Source organism: Lepisma saccharinum, chromosome 13 (genome assembly GCF_977018435.1).
Source record: "Lepisma saccharinum chromosome 13, izLepSacc3.1, whole genome shotgun sequence".
Lineage (NCBI taxonomy): Eukaryota > Metazoa > Arthropoda > Insecta > Zygentoma > Lepismatidae > Lepisma > Lepisma saccharinum.
This window is the reverse complement of record NC_139241.1, coordinates 49349462-49369252: the sequence shown is the minus strand read 5'-3', so window position 1 is coordinate 49369252 and position 19791 is coordinate 49349462. Positions and strand designations below refer to the sequence as shown.

Below are 19791 nucleotides of genomic sequence, written 5' to 3'. Positions count from 1 at the left end.
GTCTTTTGCAGAACAGTCTATCTGACAGATGAAAGATTATTGCAAAATAAAATATTCTAAAGTTGAATAGACAAAAATGACTTTGAAGTTCTTGTACAATTAACAAATTTTTGTAGATTAGTATATCCGTAACATTCGTCACTTGTGTTCGACGATGTATTTCGAGTATGGATGTGTGGAATTTTGGGATGGGATCGATTAATTGGTACTCTATCGGTATCAGCCGATTTAGGCATATCGGTTTATCGGTAAAATTACCGATTATTTTATTGATCCGGTATATCGATAAATATCTTATAATTTAGTGCAAAATTCTGCCATTCTGTTGTATTTTTTATGGATAATCTTGATGCCCTACTTTCTAGAAAAGTAATTGTCTAAATATTCAACTTCTTTTGCACTACAGTTATCTCGAAACACACATTTGTTAAGGAGATCAATGAACATTTCAGGTTCTTCAAGAACCATATCTAATTTTATATCGGATCAGTAGAATATCGGTATCGGTAAATTTTATATCGGTACTTTATCGGTATAGGCCGGAATTGCAAATCTAAGCTCGTACCTTAAATTAAATATTTTAAATATATGTACCTTTTAATTGAATTGATATAGAGTTTTTGGATACATTGGAACCACACAGACCCTTTATATTGTTAATATATTTGTGTGTGCATATGTGTTAATGGTGAGATTCGTAATACGTTGATGTAGAGAAAACATCTGCTTGTATACCCTTAAATTTTTGGAAAGTTTGCCTTGAAAACCGGGAATTATACTTTAATTTTATCATGGTCCTAGAGTGGCCACCCTGACAGAGTGGGCTGGAAAAAAAGACAGGGAATTTGTTTTTGCAAAAGGAATTTAAACCCTGAGTTCGCTGTGTTCTTCTTTCAGGAAATCATGGTTGGAATGTTAGGCAACCTGGCCTGCCAGAAAAGCATCCGAGAAGAAATAACAAAAATAGAAGACTTGGTGAAGTTACTGGTAGGCTTGCTGAGGATTCCAGACAGCCCGTGCCTCATACAGCTGGTAAGGCTGTTGCATACATGTGTGTGGGATGTGAGGCACGAGGAGGAGTGGAAAAGGTCAATATGGATAGATACATTGAAAGATAATTCTGACTTTGCGAAGAATGTTGCTTTCATATTGAGCAGCTCTACTAATGGTAAGCTCTTCTCAGTTCTTGATATGTGTGCATGGTGAATTTGTAACTTTGTAACAGGCTAAGTAAGGAAAACTTCACACTGAAGTGTCAAGTGCCATGTGTACCATGGAAACAAACCTGCAAAAGTAAATGTAATCTTTCATTCAAAGTGACTCAACAAGCTGCATGTGTTGCTTGTCACTTAAATGTGAAACCATAATTTTACATGTCACTTGTCATTTGAAATTTGTAGCTCGTCTCTTTAGTGTGAAAGCTCCCTAACACAGGGTTCTCATTGACCTAGAAAGTCAAGAAAATCAGGTCCTTTTTTTGCCAGGATGTGGAAATGAAAATATATTCCACTTTTTTCTTCAACTCTTTTTCTTAAGTTCGTTTATTTAGCTGCTTATTTTGAAAAATGTTGACTAAGCTTTATCCTCTTGAATAGCAAGTGAATTTTAACAATTCAATTCATGTTAATTTAACAATTTAGCATGTTAAAGCACCACAGAATGGTCTTGAAATTTATTTTAAATTTACCTGGAAAAGTCAGGGAATTTGCTTTGTCAAAATAAGTAGGAATCCTGTGGCGGTATGGGTTTGATAGTGGGTAAGTAATAAGTAAAGGTCTGTAGTATCTACCATCCATGTTATTACTCTGATATGTGAAAGTACTTTGATTTCAAATTCTCCCCATTCCGGGAAGGTTATCAAATTGGAGTAATCATGTTTTTTTTTGTTTTTTTTTTGAAACCATGAATCCTACCAATAATAATACTTGAGCTTGGAAGCAACTTAAATTGTTCGGAATAATTATATATGTTAATGTACCAGGATTGCAATGCAACTGTACTGTATCATTCTCCTGAGTTGGGTGACATAATCACAAAATAGCTGTTGCTTAACACGACCTTCACTTTTGGCGGAAAGTATTACAGTCCGGCCAAGGGAAACGAAACTAGCTGGAAAGTTCGATTCCAAACGCGAGAGGGGAAAGCAGGTAGAACACTCAGCAAACCACCCTTTGGCACTTTGCTTGTATAGGTTCGCTTGTTGTGTTTATTACTGCTTGCTGTCTTGTGTTTGTGATGTCTCTTACAATTTGCCACAAACCGTTTGGAAGTAGAACAAAGAAAACTGTGTCGTTTTGGTCCCTGTTGTACATTATACAAAACGTCCCCGATATAATAGGATACACAATGACACCATTCAGTTACTACATTTACTTTATTATATTTATAATACTATGTATAATAATAGTAATTCTATTATCTGTGAATACTATCCTGATTACTGCTGTGTATATTTGTGCTAATTATAATATTTACTAAGGAGATCAATTTAATTGAATGATCCATAATAAAGTTACTGGTTTACAAACAAGTTTATCTACTAATGTGACGAGATGAATACTTTCCTGATATATTCTGTTTGCTTATATAGTATATGGATGGCTATTTCTTCAATCTGTACCCTTACATAATGCGAAAACATCTCTATGTATTTTGGCGGTGATGTTACTACGTTTGAAACTTCATTGTTGTTTCCGCAACCAGCCATTTTCACGGAACCCGCTTCCTGACCAAAGTGCATCACCCCTATTTTGCCAATGAACACGTCCAGTTGGTGCATGCGCACTTCCGTCCATGATCTCAGCTAAGGCAGCCAGACAGTAGGTCAGAATTAAGGAAACTTGCACATTTTGTATAATTTGGCATTTAAATATGGAGAAACTAGTACTCACTTTATCCGTGAAACTGTTTTATCTTCTTTGTTCTATTAATTTCAGTGGCCACTGCCACCATCCTCGTTGGAACTTGCTGTACTGTTGCTTGGCGTGCGTCTTTTGTTTGTAGTTCTCCGGCCGCATCTACGTGTGCTGTTGTTAACTGTGCATCTGCACCCGTGTCGTCTGCTATTTCCCAGTGTTAACTGTTGTAGTAGGGGAATCCAAGTGTGGTGTGCAGTCCGCTACCGATGTTCCGCTCGTGCAGGAAGTGCATTATGGCATGCGTTTCCTTGATTTTAGTGTTTACCAGGGCAGTAGAGTACTGCATTGGACCACTTTCGCTCGAAAATACTCGACCGAATCTCCCACGCTCGAGCGTAATTCGCTCTAATATATAGAATATCAAATTTCTGTCCTGGTAGTTTCAGCGCATAATCATCTATTCATTGTCATACATTGCTATGTGTTGTAAAGATAGACTAAATTACATTTTAACATGAAAATTATGACTATGTTCACTTCAGTTTCAATTTCACTGCGTCTTTCACTTCACGATCCATGTTTGAAGGGCCAATACTACAGAAAAATTACGGTTACACGTGAACTACTGTATTTCGAGCGTATACTGATCGTTTTGCCTGTTCGAGCGAAATTCGCTCGTGACTTCATGGTGATCGAAGAGCTGTCAGTTCCTAACGCTATCTAGCGTCGTCCGTGTGAACTATTTGCCAGTCGAGCAAAAACGCTCATTGCAGCACTCTAGTGGGCAGTGTGTTTGACTTGATTTTTATGGCTATGGTATTTGATATGTTTGGCAAGACCAGTAGTGGGTTGGGGATTTTTTGCATCTGTTAGGTGCTGTTGGATTCTTTCACTGGCAGATCTGATGGATCTGCCGATGTAATGTGCCTTGCACTCGCACTCTGCATCGTATACACTTGGGTTATCAAGGGGGGGGGGGAGGAAGTACCCTTTGTGTATGTTTAGTTTATCAGCTATTTTGGCATTGGGCTTGTGCACTACTTTGATGCCATATGGGAGAAGGGCTTTGGATATGCTGTTGGATGCGTTGGGATGGTAGGGGAAGGTAAACCATTTATATTGGTTGTTGGAGGTTGTGGCTGGGTTGCTTGTGGCTGGTTAGGGTGCCTGACCTGGATTTCCGCTTTACTGCACCAATTGGAAAGAGTTTGCTTCTGTGTAGCCATGTTTCAGGGCTATTTCAGTGATGGTGGCTATCTCTTCTCGTAGATCCTTTTGTCTGCAGCAGTAGGAGAAGGCACTTCGATAAAAATTCAGCCACATGTTAGATTTTTGTTGGGGGGTTGGCTTTAAAGAGCGTGTATATACTGGTTGCCTGCATTTGGTTTTCTGTAGACAGTGGATATGAATTTGCTAAGTGCACGGCTGATTGTGATGTCCAGAAAGTTGATCTTAACATGTTCCTCTTGTTCTACGGTGAAGTTGAGCCTGAGATGGATGCTAATTAGTATGTTCACTAGAAGGTTGAGGTCTTCTGCCTTTTTGTATATGACTATTGTGTCGTCCACGTACCTTCCATATCAGATGTATTGCAGTTCTGGAGTGTGAAGTATCTCTTTTTCAGCCAGGTGCATGGCAATGTTGGCTAAAGGAGCTGATAGCAGATTGCCAATCGCAAGAACTTCAGACTGTTTGCAGAATTTATCCTCAAACTGAAAGTAGTTGTGTAAACACAACGTAGAACAAGAGGAACATGTTAAGATCAACTTCCTGGACATCACAATCAGCCGTGCACTTAACAAATTCATATCTACTGTCTACAGAAAACCAAATGCAGGCAACCAGTATATACACGCTCTTTATAGCCAACACCCAAACAAAAAAAAGCTAACGTGTGGCTGAATTTTTATCGAAGTGCCTTCTACTGCTGCAGACAAAAGGATCTACGAGAAGAGATAGCCACCATCACTGAAATAGCCCTGAAACATGGCTACACAGAAGCAAAACTTTCCAATTAGTGCAGTAAAGCAGAAATTCAGGTCAGGCACCCTAACCAGCCACAAGCAACCCAGCCACAACCGCCAACAACCAATATAAATGGTTTACCTTCCCCTACCATCTCACCGCATCCAACTGCATATCCAAAGCCCTTCTCCCATATGGCATCAAAGTAGCACACAAACCCAATGCCAAAATAGCTGATAAACTAAACAAACACAAACGGTACTTCCTCTCCCCCCTCAATAACCCAAGTGTATACGATGCAGAGTGCGAGTGCAAGGCACACTACATCGGCAGATCATACAGATCAGAATCCAACAGCACCTAACGGATGCAAAAAAAGCCCAACCCACTACTGGTCTTGCCAAACACATCAAATACCATAGCCATAAAATTCAAAAGGTGCAAGTCAAACACACTGTCCACACACTCGTAAACACCAAAATCAAGGAAACGCATGCCATAATGCACTTCCCGCACGAGCTGAATATCGATAGCGGACAGGCACACCACACTTGGATTCCCCTACTACAACAGTTAACAACAGCGCACGTAGCGGCGGCCGGAGAACTACAAACAAAAGACGCACGCCAAGCAACAGTACAGCGAGTTCCAACGAGGATGGTGGCAGTGGCACTGAAATTAATAGAACAAAGAAGATAAAACAGTTTCGCGGATAAAGTGAGTACTGGTTTCTCTATATTTATATACTACCGTGTCTCTTTTCCCAATTATGAATTGGCATTTTACATATCCAGTCGGATCCCCAATCTCTCAATCTACAGAAAATAACATGTATTTACTTTCTTACTGTGCATTTTTGTGCATGAAATGAGTAGACAGGAGAAACTAGCATGCTGCAGGGAGAGGAGTTCACTCGATCACCAAATAGTTTTGCACGGACCATGCTAAATAGCGTACGGACTTGAGAACTTCTTTGCTCGAGCGAATAATACTTGAACAGGCAAAACTAGTGTATACACTTGAAGTGCTGTAGAACACTTATATCCGTAATTTGTCTGTGGTAGTGTGCCCTCAAATATGGATCGTAAAGTGAAGGACACAATGAAATTGAAACTTAAGTGAAGATAGTCATCATCTTCATGTTGAAATGTAGTTTAGTCTATCTTACGAATACAGTGATATGCGAAAATGAAATAGATGATTGTGGGCTGAAACTGCCAGGATGGATATTTTACATTTATGTGTGCACGATTATTGTCACATTAAAATGATATTCCATTGTCGACACTTGCGAGTGGGAGACTTGAACAAGTACAAGCGAGTGAAAGTGTTCCCATGAAGTACTCTAGTAGTAACAGTCGTGAAATGCTCGAGGTTTACAGCATTTCAAAATGTTTCCAGAATCAGCTGGAGTTATTAAGTACAACTGAATATTTCAGATCACACATTTTCTTTTTCAAAACTTTGTGGTTGGGTTTAGAAATTAAAACAGATAATCGCAAAATTAAAGAAATCAAGAAGCATGTTGGATGTAAAGGAACCATTCATATTTCATCACATGGCTGCCTTATTACACTGATGAACAAATTCAAACTTTTTTTCGCTCCTTTGAACGAAAATAGGTGATTATTTATAATTCGACCCCGCTGAATCCAAATCTGAAAGTAGAAATGCTGTATCACCTATCGTTTTCCCTGGATTTTCATTTTTTGTTTTTAATAAAAATTTTATTCCCTTTGTAATAATACATCGAAATTTGAAGTTATTTTTGTTTGTTTGCTCATGAAATAAGATTTAAATATTGAAGTGAATAACTATGAAATATAAAAAAATTAAAATATATGTATAGGACCGATTTTGACTGTTCAGTGAAGAAATTTCATGCAAAAAAACTAAAAAAAACAACACATTTTTACTCGCATTTTCAAAATTTCTTTCTTGAACTCTGCCGTTTGTAACTGCCACCAGAAACCTCTTCCTTGAGGTTCCAACAGTAGTCTGCTAACATGTTCTGTACCGATTTTCCTGCATATCGTTTCTCCCATGACAGAAATATCCTGCTGAAATCTCTCGCCGCACTCGTCACTAACCGTGCCCAAGTTAAGGGGGAAAAAGTCCAAATGCGAATGTTAAAAAGTGAATTTTCAAGGACATATTTCACCCCATGCGCTGATAACACTTCAACAAGTTCTTAACAAGTTCCTTGTAGTTGTCAGCTTTCACATTTCCAAGAAAATTACAGCATACTTGTCTGAAAGCTAACCATGCGCATTTCTCTTTTTCTGTTAGCAATTCCACAAAGTTGTCATCATGAATGATCTCACGGATTTGCGGCCCAATAAATATGCCTTCTTTTAACTTACTATCACTGAGTTTAGGAAATGTTTTTCTCAAGTACCCAAAACCCTCACTGTGTTTATCCAAAGCCTTACTAAATTTTTCATCAGCCCTAACTTTATATGCAACGGTGGTAACAAAATCTTGTCTTTCTCAAGTACAGGGTGATTCCTAACACTCTTCTCTCCATGACTTAAGTTTTTTTGTATGGGTCAATCCACAATGTTGTAATGTTTATCTTCTGCCCGGCTGTCCCATTCGCAAAGAAAGCAACAAAATTTTGTAAACCCAGATTGCATGCCTAACAGTATACCAATCATTTTGAGGTCTTCGCTTATCTGCCAACCATATTTTTCATAATTTATCACTTTTAATATTGTATCCATACTTTTGTATGTTTCCTTCATGGTGGAAGAATAGGCAAGGGGTACTGATGAGTATATATTCACATTATGCAACAATACTACTTTTAAACTATTCTTAGATGAATCTAAATATAGTCTCCACTCGTTTGGGTTGTGACTCCTTCCAAGTTCTTGCGGAAGGCCTTCTACATCATTGCAGTAAGTTAACTCATTACTAACAGAAAAAAAATGTGCCCGTGATTGTTGGCGTTTCCGATATGACACCTTAACACCATCTTGTAATAAATTCCACCCTCTGAGACGAGAACCTAATAATTCCGCTTGAACTTTAGAAAGGTTGAGGTCTCTGACTAGACCATTTAGTTCAGATTGGGAAATAAAGTGAGGTATATTTGGATCAGGAAAATTTGGATCGGTGTTTGAATATGAGGGTCCAGGTTCGTCATCTGGAGAAGCACTGCTTGGTTCTGTTTCATCCACTGTCCATTCTTTAGGAGGCTTAGGAATTGGTATAAAATCATGACTCCTAGGTTTCTTGGCTGAAGGAACATCAGGATAAAATGTAGAATGTTTTGATTTAGAACTACATCCCACTATGTTTGTTAAACAGAAGTAACAATCCATAGTATGATCTTTCTGTTCTGTCCATATTACAGGGTTTCCGAAGGGCATTGATTTGTGAGTGGCATTAAGCCAACCACATAAAGTTCGCGAACAATTACAACAAATTTTACCTGGTGCCCAGCTTTCTCCCTCCTCTACTTTACTTCCAAAATACAACTCATATGCTTTTTTCACTATAGGAGTGATCGTATTTCTCTGTGACTTCGGAGTAAATTCCCCGCAAACATAACAAAACAAGTTCGGGTTATTCACACATTTGCGTGACATGGCAAACTCATTAATTGACTTATAATATATTTCTTTAAAAAAAAACAATTATGAATGCTCTTATCATTTTGTTGAAATACAACTTACACTTCACTTCACTATACACAATATTACATTCACAATTTCACGAACATACACAAACATAAAATACGGCTACTTGCGAAGTTATCGGAAAGGAAGTTAATACTAGACTAACCCACAAAAGAACAAATTTTAACAGAGAAACAGGAAATTTCTCTACTGCCAGATGTTTCCTCCACTAAATATTAAGTACCAGTCATAAACACACAAGGTCGCTGAAAAGTTCTTATCCATTTGCTAGGAACCAAACGTTAAGCTGGATACGGAGCAGGGTGCGGAAAACTGAAACCATAAAACTATAAAATGGGGGTGTTCTGCAAAAAATTTAGGTGATACAGGAAAACGGATGCGATATTCGTTATCAGCACATCTGAATACATAAAGATCACTTAGTTTTATTTAAAGGAGTATTTCATTGTTTATCAGTGTTATTAGAGGTCAAAAGATGGACTGGAAGCTCACCATTTTTTTTTTTTTTTTACAAGGTTCATTCAGTATATAACCGGAAATATGTTGTAACCACTCATGCACTGCTGACTGGGACTTCGTCCTCATTCTGGAACCTCGATCCACTTAGTGCATCTTTCAGTGGACCAAAGTTGTGGAAATCGGAAGGTGCGAGATCGGGCTAATATTGAGGTGGGGTAAGCACTCAAACTTTAGACCCTCGATGGTAGACAATGTGACATTGGCAGTGTGTGGTCTCGCATTGTCATGGAGCAAAATCACACCAATGGACACTGCAGAATGGCTGGTTTTAGTTTTTCACGCAAAAGGTTGGAGTAGGTGGTACTGTTTACATTATGACCTCTGGGCATGTAAGAATTGGCCCCTTGTGGTCCCAAAACAAAGTTAACATGACCTTTCCAGCACTCCGTTGAGCACGCACCTTCTTCGGTCTGGGAGACGAAGGATGTCGCCATTCCATTGTTGTTCTCTTACATTCTGGTTCATGGAAATGAACTTAACTTTCATCTTCAGTCACAATACGATGAAGAAATGCCTCACCGTCAGCTTCATAACGGCAGAAAAGCTCCCTGCACACATCAACACATCTCTCCTTCATTTCCGGTGTCAAACGTTTCGGAACCCACCTCGCACACACTTTCCTGAACCTCAGTATGTCATGACTGATTTGGTGGGCTGATCCTACACTTATTTCCATCTGGGAAGCAGGAAGGCATTTCACTGACAGTAATACGCTGGTTCTCCCGTATCAAGTCCTCCACTTAAGCAATGTTGCTTTCCGTGACTGCAAGGACAGAGTGACCTGAATACAGAGAATCTTCAACACTGGTTATGCCCTGTTTGAATTTCTCAGCCCACTCGTAAACTTGTCATCGACTCGTTTAGTTGAGACCGTACTGAACTGTCATGCGGCGATGAATTTCTATTCGGTTTCACGCCTTCACTCAATAAATATCTCTCAATACTTTGCTGCTCCAGCTTGGAGCACTCCTGTAAGGGTGTCGCCATCTTGTGTAACTGTTTCCCAGCATCCCGTGCACAAGGTAGGCGTGCCAGCCCCAGTTATGAATAGCTTACAGATGCCTTCACAAAATAACAAACATATAACAATCACGGTCGTATTTTAGATTTTTTATACTACTTTTCTGGTTATTTATTGGATGCGCCCTGTATATGAAGCATATCAGTGGTAATTTGTTTACTTACATATATGTTTTTTGCTTTTCTTTTTTTAGAGGATCTCATTTGCTGTACTTGTGAATTCATGGACACACTGTTGTTTATAAAGTTAGAAGATGGGAGCCTGTTTGGAAAACATTTTGCAAACCCAGGTAGGCTTTTGTTTTTGAGTTGGTATTATAGTATGGCTCAATGAAACTTGATTAATGCATAGATATGGTGCTTCCCTTTAAAGCTTATTCCTGTTTTTATCATAAACATTCCATAGTGATGAGAGTATACAGCATAAAAATGATAAGAAAATAAGCAGTCAACTTAGAAAACCTGAGTATTTCAATAGTTTTATATTGACCTATCAAGGAAAGAAGTTTGAACATAGAAAGATCAAAGTTACTCAGCTCTTATCATGTTTGCTGAAACATTTTTTAAAAAAAAATATTTATTTGTTTATATTTACAATGGCCATTTTCTGATTATGTGCAATCTTTGTCAGAAAAGTTCCAGAACTGTGTTACTCTCTGTTACACCAAAGTTGTTCTTGTTCATGTATTAAAAATTGTAATTGTTGTATCAGCAATTTGCACCCTTTCACCCTTTTCTTACAAGGATGTAAGCTCCTTAGTGAAAACAGTAATTTAAAGAACAAATGTTTCGGAGGTGAAATCCCTATCAACATTGTGAAAAAGTAAAATTTCTATGCCACTGATAAAAGCTGAGACTGTGAATTGTACGCAGCACCATTTGTCTGTAAGAATACAGTCCAGGGTGTCCTACAAGTCACTTGACCTATAAAAGAGCATCCACGAGTTTAGTTTTGTTTTGTGGCAGTCGTGATTTTTTTTTTTTAACAATGGTTGTATATTTTCATACTTCTATTTTTTTCAAATAAATAAATGTTCCCCATACTCTTTATACACTCATGCTCATAAATTAAGGATAATAGAGGTTTTGGTGCCCCACGATACAGCACTGAAACAAACTAGTTGTGGTAGCACACACACATGTTGAACACACGAGAGAGACATCCACATACCCTGTTTAACCCTGTTTATTGCAGAAAACGTGAGAAAAACCAAAGAGCGCACATATGATACAAAGCAAGTGAGATTGTAAAATGTTGTTCCACAGTTCTTTGAGCATGTGCACAGGTTTCAGTATTGAATGAGATGCCCATGCACATTGACACATGCAGTACAACGGCTTGGCATACTCTGGAGGGGGTTGTCGAGCAGCAGCTGTTGGGGTATGGCCTCCCATTCTTGCACCAGTGTCTATCGGAACTCCTGAAGAGTCCGAGGAGGTGGAAGACGTGCGGCGACACGTCGGCCTAGAGCATCCCAAGCATGTTTGATTGGGTTGAGGTCAGGGGATTAGGCAGGCCACTCCATTTGTATGATGTCTTCTGTTTGAAGGTACTCCTCCACAGTAGCAGCTCGGTGTGGCCTGGCATTGTCATCCATCAGGAGGAACGTAGGACCGACTGCACCTCTGAAAAGACGAACGTGGTCTTGCAGAATAACATCCCGGTACACCTGACCTGTTACAGTACCTCTGTCGAAGATATGCAAGGGTGTACGTGAACCCAGGATAATGCCACCCACACCATGACACCACCACCTCCATACTGGTCCCTTTCGACGATGGTACCGGGTTGCTATCTGGTTCCTGGTTCACGCCAGATGGTTACATGACGAGAATCATTGTTGAGATTATACCTGGACTCATTAGTGAAGAGTACCCGAGACCATTCTTCCATTGTCCATGTCCTGTGTTCTCTACACCAGTTGTTACGGGCTACTCTGTGACCATGTGACAGTGGAATGCAAATTGCAGGCCTCCGGGCGAATAAACCGTGCCTGTTGAGTCGTCTGTACACAGTGTGTCTGAAAACAACTGTTCCAGTGGCAGCTGCAAGGTCTCGAGCAAGGCCCCCAGCAGCACTCCGTCAGTGTCTCCGGGCACTTACGGTGAGATACCTGTCGTCTCGTGGTGTTGTACACTGTGGACGTCCACTGCTATAGCGCCTAGACACATTTCCAGTCTGTTGGAATCGTTGCCATAATCGTGAGATGACACTTTGTGGCACATGGAGCACCTGTGACACGACCTGCTGTCTTTGGCCCACCTCTAGCCGCCCAAGTATCCTTCCCCTCATTACATCATCAATATGTGTTTGTTGAGCCATTTCACACACACTCACCATTCGCACAACCGAACACAACTGCACACTTCCTATAGGCACTGTACTCTGGTCAGCAGTTTCGCTCCTGTGAGTCATTTGTCTGCTTACAGCGCCACCACACACTGGATAAAGGTCATAGTCAACACAGGTTCTTTGGTACAGTACCCAGACATCATTTCAAGCTGCAACGTGCACATCAAATATTTCTTTGTATATGATTCAGCATTATCCTTAATTTATGAGCATGAGTGTAGTTTTGTATGTCTAATCTCTTTCCACAGACCTTGTCCACTCCCTTCTGGTTGCTTTGGAACAACTGCACAGCAAGTACGAGGATGATGGCGAAGAGGGATATGCAGGGAGCAGGAAAGTGAGGGACTCGGAACATCACTGGGTCTCCATATTGTACAATTTCACATTCCACACGGAAGGGAAAGCGGCATTAGGTAAGCTTGGTTTTGAATATTGTATTGTAGCTGGGCAAATATAGAGGAGAAGGGGAAAAGAATACAGTGGAACTCAAGATTTTTTATGTTTTATGTAATCAACCTTCCTGGCCTATAAAGAGAAAACCTGGCATGATAAAATTTTAAAAAAACACCATTATGGCACACAAGAAAATATGATTTCTTCATACTCTAGCAAAGTATTACAACAGCCATTCTTAAATAATTTTTCTTGCGTGTACTGTTCATGTTGCTTGCATTGTATAATTATTTCTCTTGTTTTTTACGGTTCTGACAAGCACATAAACACAATTTTTGCTGTTATGTTTCAGGAGATCACACGCTCCCTTGATCAGATATTTATTTAGTTTGAATAATGATACAGTTATAACAATGGAATGAATTTTACAAAAGAATAAAGGAGCAGATATGCAATGAATATTGTGATCAACATTACATTGTTGGGATATAATAATTTAACTGTGAAACAAGCAATTTATTATTTAGTGCATACAAGTATATCCCAGGCTTCTCACCTATTTAATGCTGGCCCAGTTGTCCACCAATGAAGCACATACAATTTTCTAAATTTTATATTCATCGAATTAGAAAGTTTTATTATTTCAGCCAGAACTCCAACATATAATCGGGGTTCCACTGTATAGATTTTTCCCTCAGTTTTGTAACCTGTAGCTAGATGTAACTTTGCTGTTGTGTAGTTTGTTATTTCACCCCTCTGCAGAAGCAATAACACTGTGGTTGTGAGGAAATTTTATTGAACTGTGTGATGAAGCAAGGAGAGTTGATTTCCACCTTGTGCCTTCATGGTTTAAGTTAAATTATTGTGTTAGCAACACATACTTTGTTTTATTGTTTTCCTGGTATGCATTTTTTATGTTCTGTGTCGATAGTCTCGTGCCATCCTGTCATTGCTGTTGTTAATAATGAATGTGCAGGAATTTGTAACAAATTTATAAGGGCATCTTCTTTTCTCTAAGAGGGGCAGTACTCAAGTCAATAGGGCATCTGTCTGCCTTGCAGGACATATGAGTTCAACTTGAGTGGGATTTATTCTGACATTCCTATCCCTGTATAAAGCAGCTCTATGGCCCACCCAGCCTCTAATCAATGAGCACCGTGTGGTAGGAGTTAATTGCAACTGGAACATGGTGATAATTGCGTCTTCACTGTGGTTGAGACCGAGATGTCATGCCCTTCACCTACACTTTCTGTGTCTTCATGTCACGTTCTTTTCTTTTAGGAAGGAAAATCTTATCAGAGTCATGCTCATATTCATTATTTAAAGAGGAGATAAAATCATTTGTGATTTTCACGAAAAGTTTGCTTTTTGATTTTGGTTATTGGCATCGGCACTTTGCGGAAATCATTATCTCCACCCATCCCTTCCAGAATGATATGAATATCAACATTTCACTCAATATCTTCTTACATTGGAAGCCGAGGTGGTCGAGTTGGTAGGGTGTCTGACTGCCACGTTGGAGACCTGTGTTTGATTCCTGGGGCGGGTGATCTAAGGTCAGGATTTTTCTGACCTTGTCCCTGCATAAAGCAGCTCTGGGGCTCACCCAGCCTGGTACCTGGGGGTAAAGGCAGCCGGAGCATTGTCCTGATCACATGACCTAGATCGAGAATGTGTGGGGCCCTACCCCCACATCCCCTACATGTGCCTTCATAGCACGGTATTATATGCACGGGGAACTTTGCCTTTACCTCACTTCTTACATTACAAGCTGGACAAAATATGTTGTTACATGCACTGGCAGTATCAAGGAAAATGACAACTGCCTCCTGACTTCTTTATAGTGAATTTTTATCTTTTTCCATTTTCTTTCACAATACCAGTGACAAATGACCAATGTTAAACTTCTGTATTCATTTCACTGTGTGTTTTTTTCCTGTTTCTCTAAGAACATAGGATTTCAATTTTGGTTAAAATGATGAGAAGAACAGCCGATGTGGTAAAAAAGTTTGTTTTAAGTTTTCTGTGCTCAAATATGCTAATCAGGACAGAACCTAAAGTTCCCAAATCTCTGTATCTGTATCAGCTGATACCAATGGTGTCTGTATTGGCAGGTGTCGGTTAAATTATTTTCACAGATACCTTTGTTTTTGAGTGGCTAGAAGCACGGCCAAGAGCAGCAAGTCATCTGTCTACATTTGTCCTTTTCAAAGGTTTGTTCACCCTTTCTTGTGATAGGTTGGAAGGTCAGAGAAGAAGACCCATGTGCACAGATTAAATATATACTTTCTGAGATATGCTGGTTAAAGCTCCACCCTTCTGGGAAGTAGATGACAATAGTAAAGGAAAGCTACTATTCTTGAAGGCATGTAATGGCTGGTAGACGCTCTGTAGTAATAGAAACCATTCATTGTCAATTCTTGCTTGCCAACTTGTGGGATAAGAAAGGTGGCGTTTCCAGCACTGTTATCCCATTGGGCCAAGCACTTGCAGAGTTATTGGTAAAGAGGGATTAAGATCACTGTGGAATTAATTTTGTTTTATCTACATTCAAGCATGGGGGAGGAGAGTTGTGGATTCAGCAATTTCTTCATGTATTCTTCCCTTCTGTGAGTCTTTTGTGTGACTGCTGATATCGGCCGATATCGATATTGTAGTAACATGTTTTTATTTCAAATGACAGAATAAAGGACAGCAGAGCATAAACAGAGCTGGCCAAATTATCCTTTTTTTATAACTTTATTTGTATGTATTTTAACATCTTTTTTTCTACCACTCGAAGATAACCCAAACAACAAGATCGTCGTTTACGTGAAATTCAGGAACAGATGGTTACAATCCACCGATTTTTCAGTGTAACTGCAACATTTAATTTTTTTTTTTTTTGTTTTTATATCCTCTGGTTCTAGAAAGGAGTTCATATAAAAAAATACCTTGTCACCAGACATTTTAAAGTGTTTTAATGCGACATGAGAATAATTTTGGAGTTATTTAATGTAATTAAAGGAATGTAATGTGATGAGTTAGTATGACTCAGTAACTAGCCTTTGAAATTTTAAATTTGAATTACACAAGTATTGACATCGGTAGGAATCGGTTAGGGTATCAGTAAATGGTGATATCAGCTTAGCCCTACTTATGAGGTGAATTTTTGTGCATTGATGTTTCTAATTTTAGATAAGGTTCATTAACTGTTAAATGTGATTACTAGGGAGCAGATTTTTAGGTGCTAAAAAGCTGAAAAATATTTATTTTGTATGTTCTAAAAACAATGTATGTATGTGCCTAAAAGTCAAAAATGTTTCATTCAAAATCCTGACATATAAATAGATACTCACCAGTGACAGCAGGATGTTAGTTGCTTGTTGCATTCTGTTGATTACAGTAAACAACAAAGCCCTTTTCCAAATTGTCCATTGAAAATTAATGCCAATTATCTCTGAACCATGACTTGTATGTATTATGAAAACCACCTTTCCACATCACAGGTAGTCAGATGCATATTTGAAGAGCGGGATGTCATGCACGCTTACACCATCAGTTTCACCTACATGTTCACTCTCTAGAATCTAAACAGCTTTACACAGTTTTTGGTACCATATGCTTTTTCAAACAGATGTCAGAATTTATCTTTAAGCACCTGCAGGCATGTCCCTGAAAGAGAGTTCAATTTTCTTTCAACTGCTCTAATTTCACTGTTTTGCAAAGCAGTTATGTGAACGTTTTTCTATCACACCACACAAAAGGCTAAGATTTGCAGATAGGAACCCCAAATCGTTTTGTAAACATTCATCTTTCAATAAATCTTCAAGTATAGCAAAATATTTTGTCTATTTTATGCATTTACAGAAAGAATTTTGAAACATTATTTTATGTAGAATTTTCAGTGAAAAATGCAGGCTCAACCAGGACTCAAACCCAGGTCTCTGGCATACCGTGCCATTTCTTTACCACTGAGCTACCGAGCCAGCCTGGCTTCGTCTGATTTTTCGCTGTCTCTGTTTTACCTGTGTGGAATCGTCTGCTAGAGCTACCGCAATGGGATCTGTTGCCTTTGAAACACTGTAGACATCAACGTTGCCTGGTTCCTCCCAGCGTAGAGATGTACGTGGGTCAGTCAAAAAGTTAGTTGCACAGCATGAGAAAACAAACCAGGAGCGAACTTTCACGAAACTTATTTCCACATAAAAGTTCCATACAGAAGCTACTTTTCGACGTAATCACCTCCTTTATTTAAACATTTGTCGAGGCATGTCACAAGTTTGTCTATACCTGCTGTGAAGAAGTCGCGTTCAACGTCCGATAACTATTGACAGGTTGCAGCTTGCACCTCGTGATCTGAGGGATATCGTCGCTTTGCAAGTTCTTCTTTCATGGGTCCGAAAACATGGAAATCACAAGGTGCAAGATCTGGGCTATAAGGGGGTGATCCCATACTTCCCATCGAAACTTGCGTGGAAGATCCGACGTTAGTCTTGCCGCATGTGGTCTCGCATGCCTTTCGAAAGTTTACCTGGCCGTTGATCTTTAAGTGCTTTTCGCAATCATTTTAAGGTTTCACAATAAGACGATGCATTAATCGTGGCACCCTTCAGCATGAATTCGGTATACACCACACCTTCTCTGTCGAAAAGCAGCGTCAGCATTACCTTCCCCGCAGATGGAACTGTTAAGCACTTTGTTCGAGTCGTGGACGTGGGATGTTTCCACTCGAGGGAGCTGTGTTTCATTTCAGGTGAGAAATGATGAACCCATGACTCATCTCTGGTCACAATTTTGTCCAAAAATCTCCTGTCCTTCATGTTGATAACTTTTCCAAAATGCATAAGGAATGTCAAAACGCTTCCCTTTGTGTTCGTGTGGCACCCATCGTGCACAAACTTTACGGAATTCGAGAATCTCGGCAATGATCGTATGCACACTTCCATGTGAAATACCGAGTTCATTTGGGATTTTGTCTATTGTTACGCATCTGTTTGCAAGAATGAGTTCATTCACGTGAGTGCCAATCTCCGCTATTGTCAAAGTTGATGGTCTTCTCTCACAGTAAGCGTCGTCAATATCTGTACGTCCGTTCTCAAACATGGTGCACCACTTTGAGATAGCTGATATTGCATTTTCACCATACACTTCGTGCACCTGCCATTAAATTTCTGTGCAGTTACACCCTCTTGCCCGCAAAAACCAAATCACTGCATGCACTTCCACTTTGGATGCCACCTGCAGCTGCCGAAACATGTTCACGACTAGTTAGCAAGCAACCTCCAACTACCACGTCAATGCTGCTACGTCACGCGCCACAGATACTTGTCTGCAGTGTTGCCAACCTGTTGCAAGAAAATATCCCTGTACCAAAATTTTTCACAGGGTGTGCAACTAATTTTTTGACTGGCCAATGTAAATCCGGTAATATTAGGCACACACTAGTGGTGTATACAGGGTCAAAATCTGGGCTTTCTCACTATGTCATAATGTTCGAATGGACAAAACATTTATTGTGGGGAGGGAGGGAGGTTCTTGTTCATTTTTTGGGATTTTGAAGTGATGTGATATTGTGAAATATTTATGTAGACCTAGATGCAATAATAAAATATACAATGTATAATAACTTCTTACCTTGTATACTTCTTTTGGAGTGTGAGACCTACAGTACATATCTTCACAAGTTGAAGCATGGGTGCCTCCTCGTTGGCATAGTGGCAATGTCGTCGCATTGAAACAAAGGGGTCCCAGGTTCAATACCCGGTGGAGGCACATAGTGGTTCGGATCCCACATTAAACTATAGGTCCAGTCATCTCTCTGTGCACAAAGTGGATTAAGAACAAAAATTCAACAACGATTTGAAGCTTATCCTCATATGTAAGCAGAGTAAAACCTTAATTATGTCATTCATTTAGTTCACTACTCAACACAGCACATTATCATTTACAAAAATATAATCCACACCCTCATTCCCCATACTACACAGCGACCTGCCTTGAAAGAAAAAAGTTCCGCGCACCAAGGAAATGAACCCAACGCGATTCCAATTGAACTATAGAGCAAGAGTACCTGAAACTGTCGTTTGTCATTTCGGTTATATTTATCATAAACCTGGGCAGCCAACAAACTCCCCAACTTCCCCTCACCCCTGGCTGTTTGAAGAGGCCAGTGGTCTCTCCCTCTTGTCTGCAAGTAGTATGCTTGGCCCAGATGGGAATTTCCTTGTCATAAGCATTCTTCTTCCCCTTTCCTCACCCAAAAATTCCCCATTCCTGTGAAGATTCCATGCTGGGAACAAGGGGTTCGAAACACTGACGATATTCATGCTAGAAGACTGCCATCCTAAACTCACGGTACCCCTTGCGTGCTTTTTTTATGGTTTCGCGAATGTCAAAGAAAGTAGGCAATATTGCCAACTCGTGAGAAATAAGTGTAACAACTTCTGAGAAATAAGTGTGCTAACTCCTGAAATGCCATCATCATCTCATTGAAATGAACAATTTTATGCACATTTTCCAATCGATTCTTCTTCTCTTCTGAGCCTGGGCTTTGCAGGTAGCCTAGATAGCCTACAATATACACCTCTGGCACATGCAGGAGATGTACTACGTAGAATTTTTAGCAAAAAATGCAGGCTCGACCAGGACTTGAACCTGGGTCTCTGGCTCTACCACTGAGCTACCGAGCCAGCCTGGCTTCGCCTGATTTTTTGCTGCCGCTGTTTTACCTGTGTGGAATCGTCTCTGCCAGTGTTACCACAACAGGATCTGTTGCCTTTGAAACACACATCATTTTGTCTGGAATGTCTAAAATATGTACTGTCATGAACAGTTCTGGGTTGTAATGATCCAACTGACTTTCGCTACAACCCAGAAGTGTCCATGACTGTACACTGTATGTTTTTTTTATGTGCTAAAGGTAAAATTATGACATTGCAGCCATATGGTCACCATTTCTATTGAGCATGGCCGACTGAAGCAAGAAAAAAAAATGTTTTTACCTAAATATCCGCTCCCAAGTGATTACAAATTTAGTTATGAACAGATTATAGTATTG

The 19791-nt window shown here is 39.6% G+C and overlaps 1 protein-coding gene across 2 annotated transcripts in view; it reads left to right on the top strand.

Moving 5' to 3' along the window:
- The window catches only part of LOC145997270 (protein saal1), a 41274-nt gene that overhangs the window by 15869 nt on the left and 5614 nt on the right, over window positions 1-19791 (top strand). The window contains exons 4-7 of one of the 2 annotated variants that reach the window (XM_083134145.1): window positions 898-1168; window positions 10201-10296; window positions 12608-12772; window positions 19674-19770. In XM_083134145.1, the coding sequence (XP_082990271.1) occupies window positions 898-1168; window positions 10201-10296; window positions 12608-12772; window positions 19674-19711 (570 nt within the window). In that variant the 3' untranslated portion in view covers window positions 19712-19770. Of the gene's footprint in view, window positions 1-897; window positions 1169-10200; window positions 10297-12607; window positions 12773-19673; window positions 19771-19791 lie in introns of those variants that run through there. The other variant, XM_083134144.1, reaches the window with a different exon arrangement.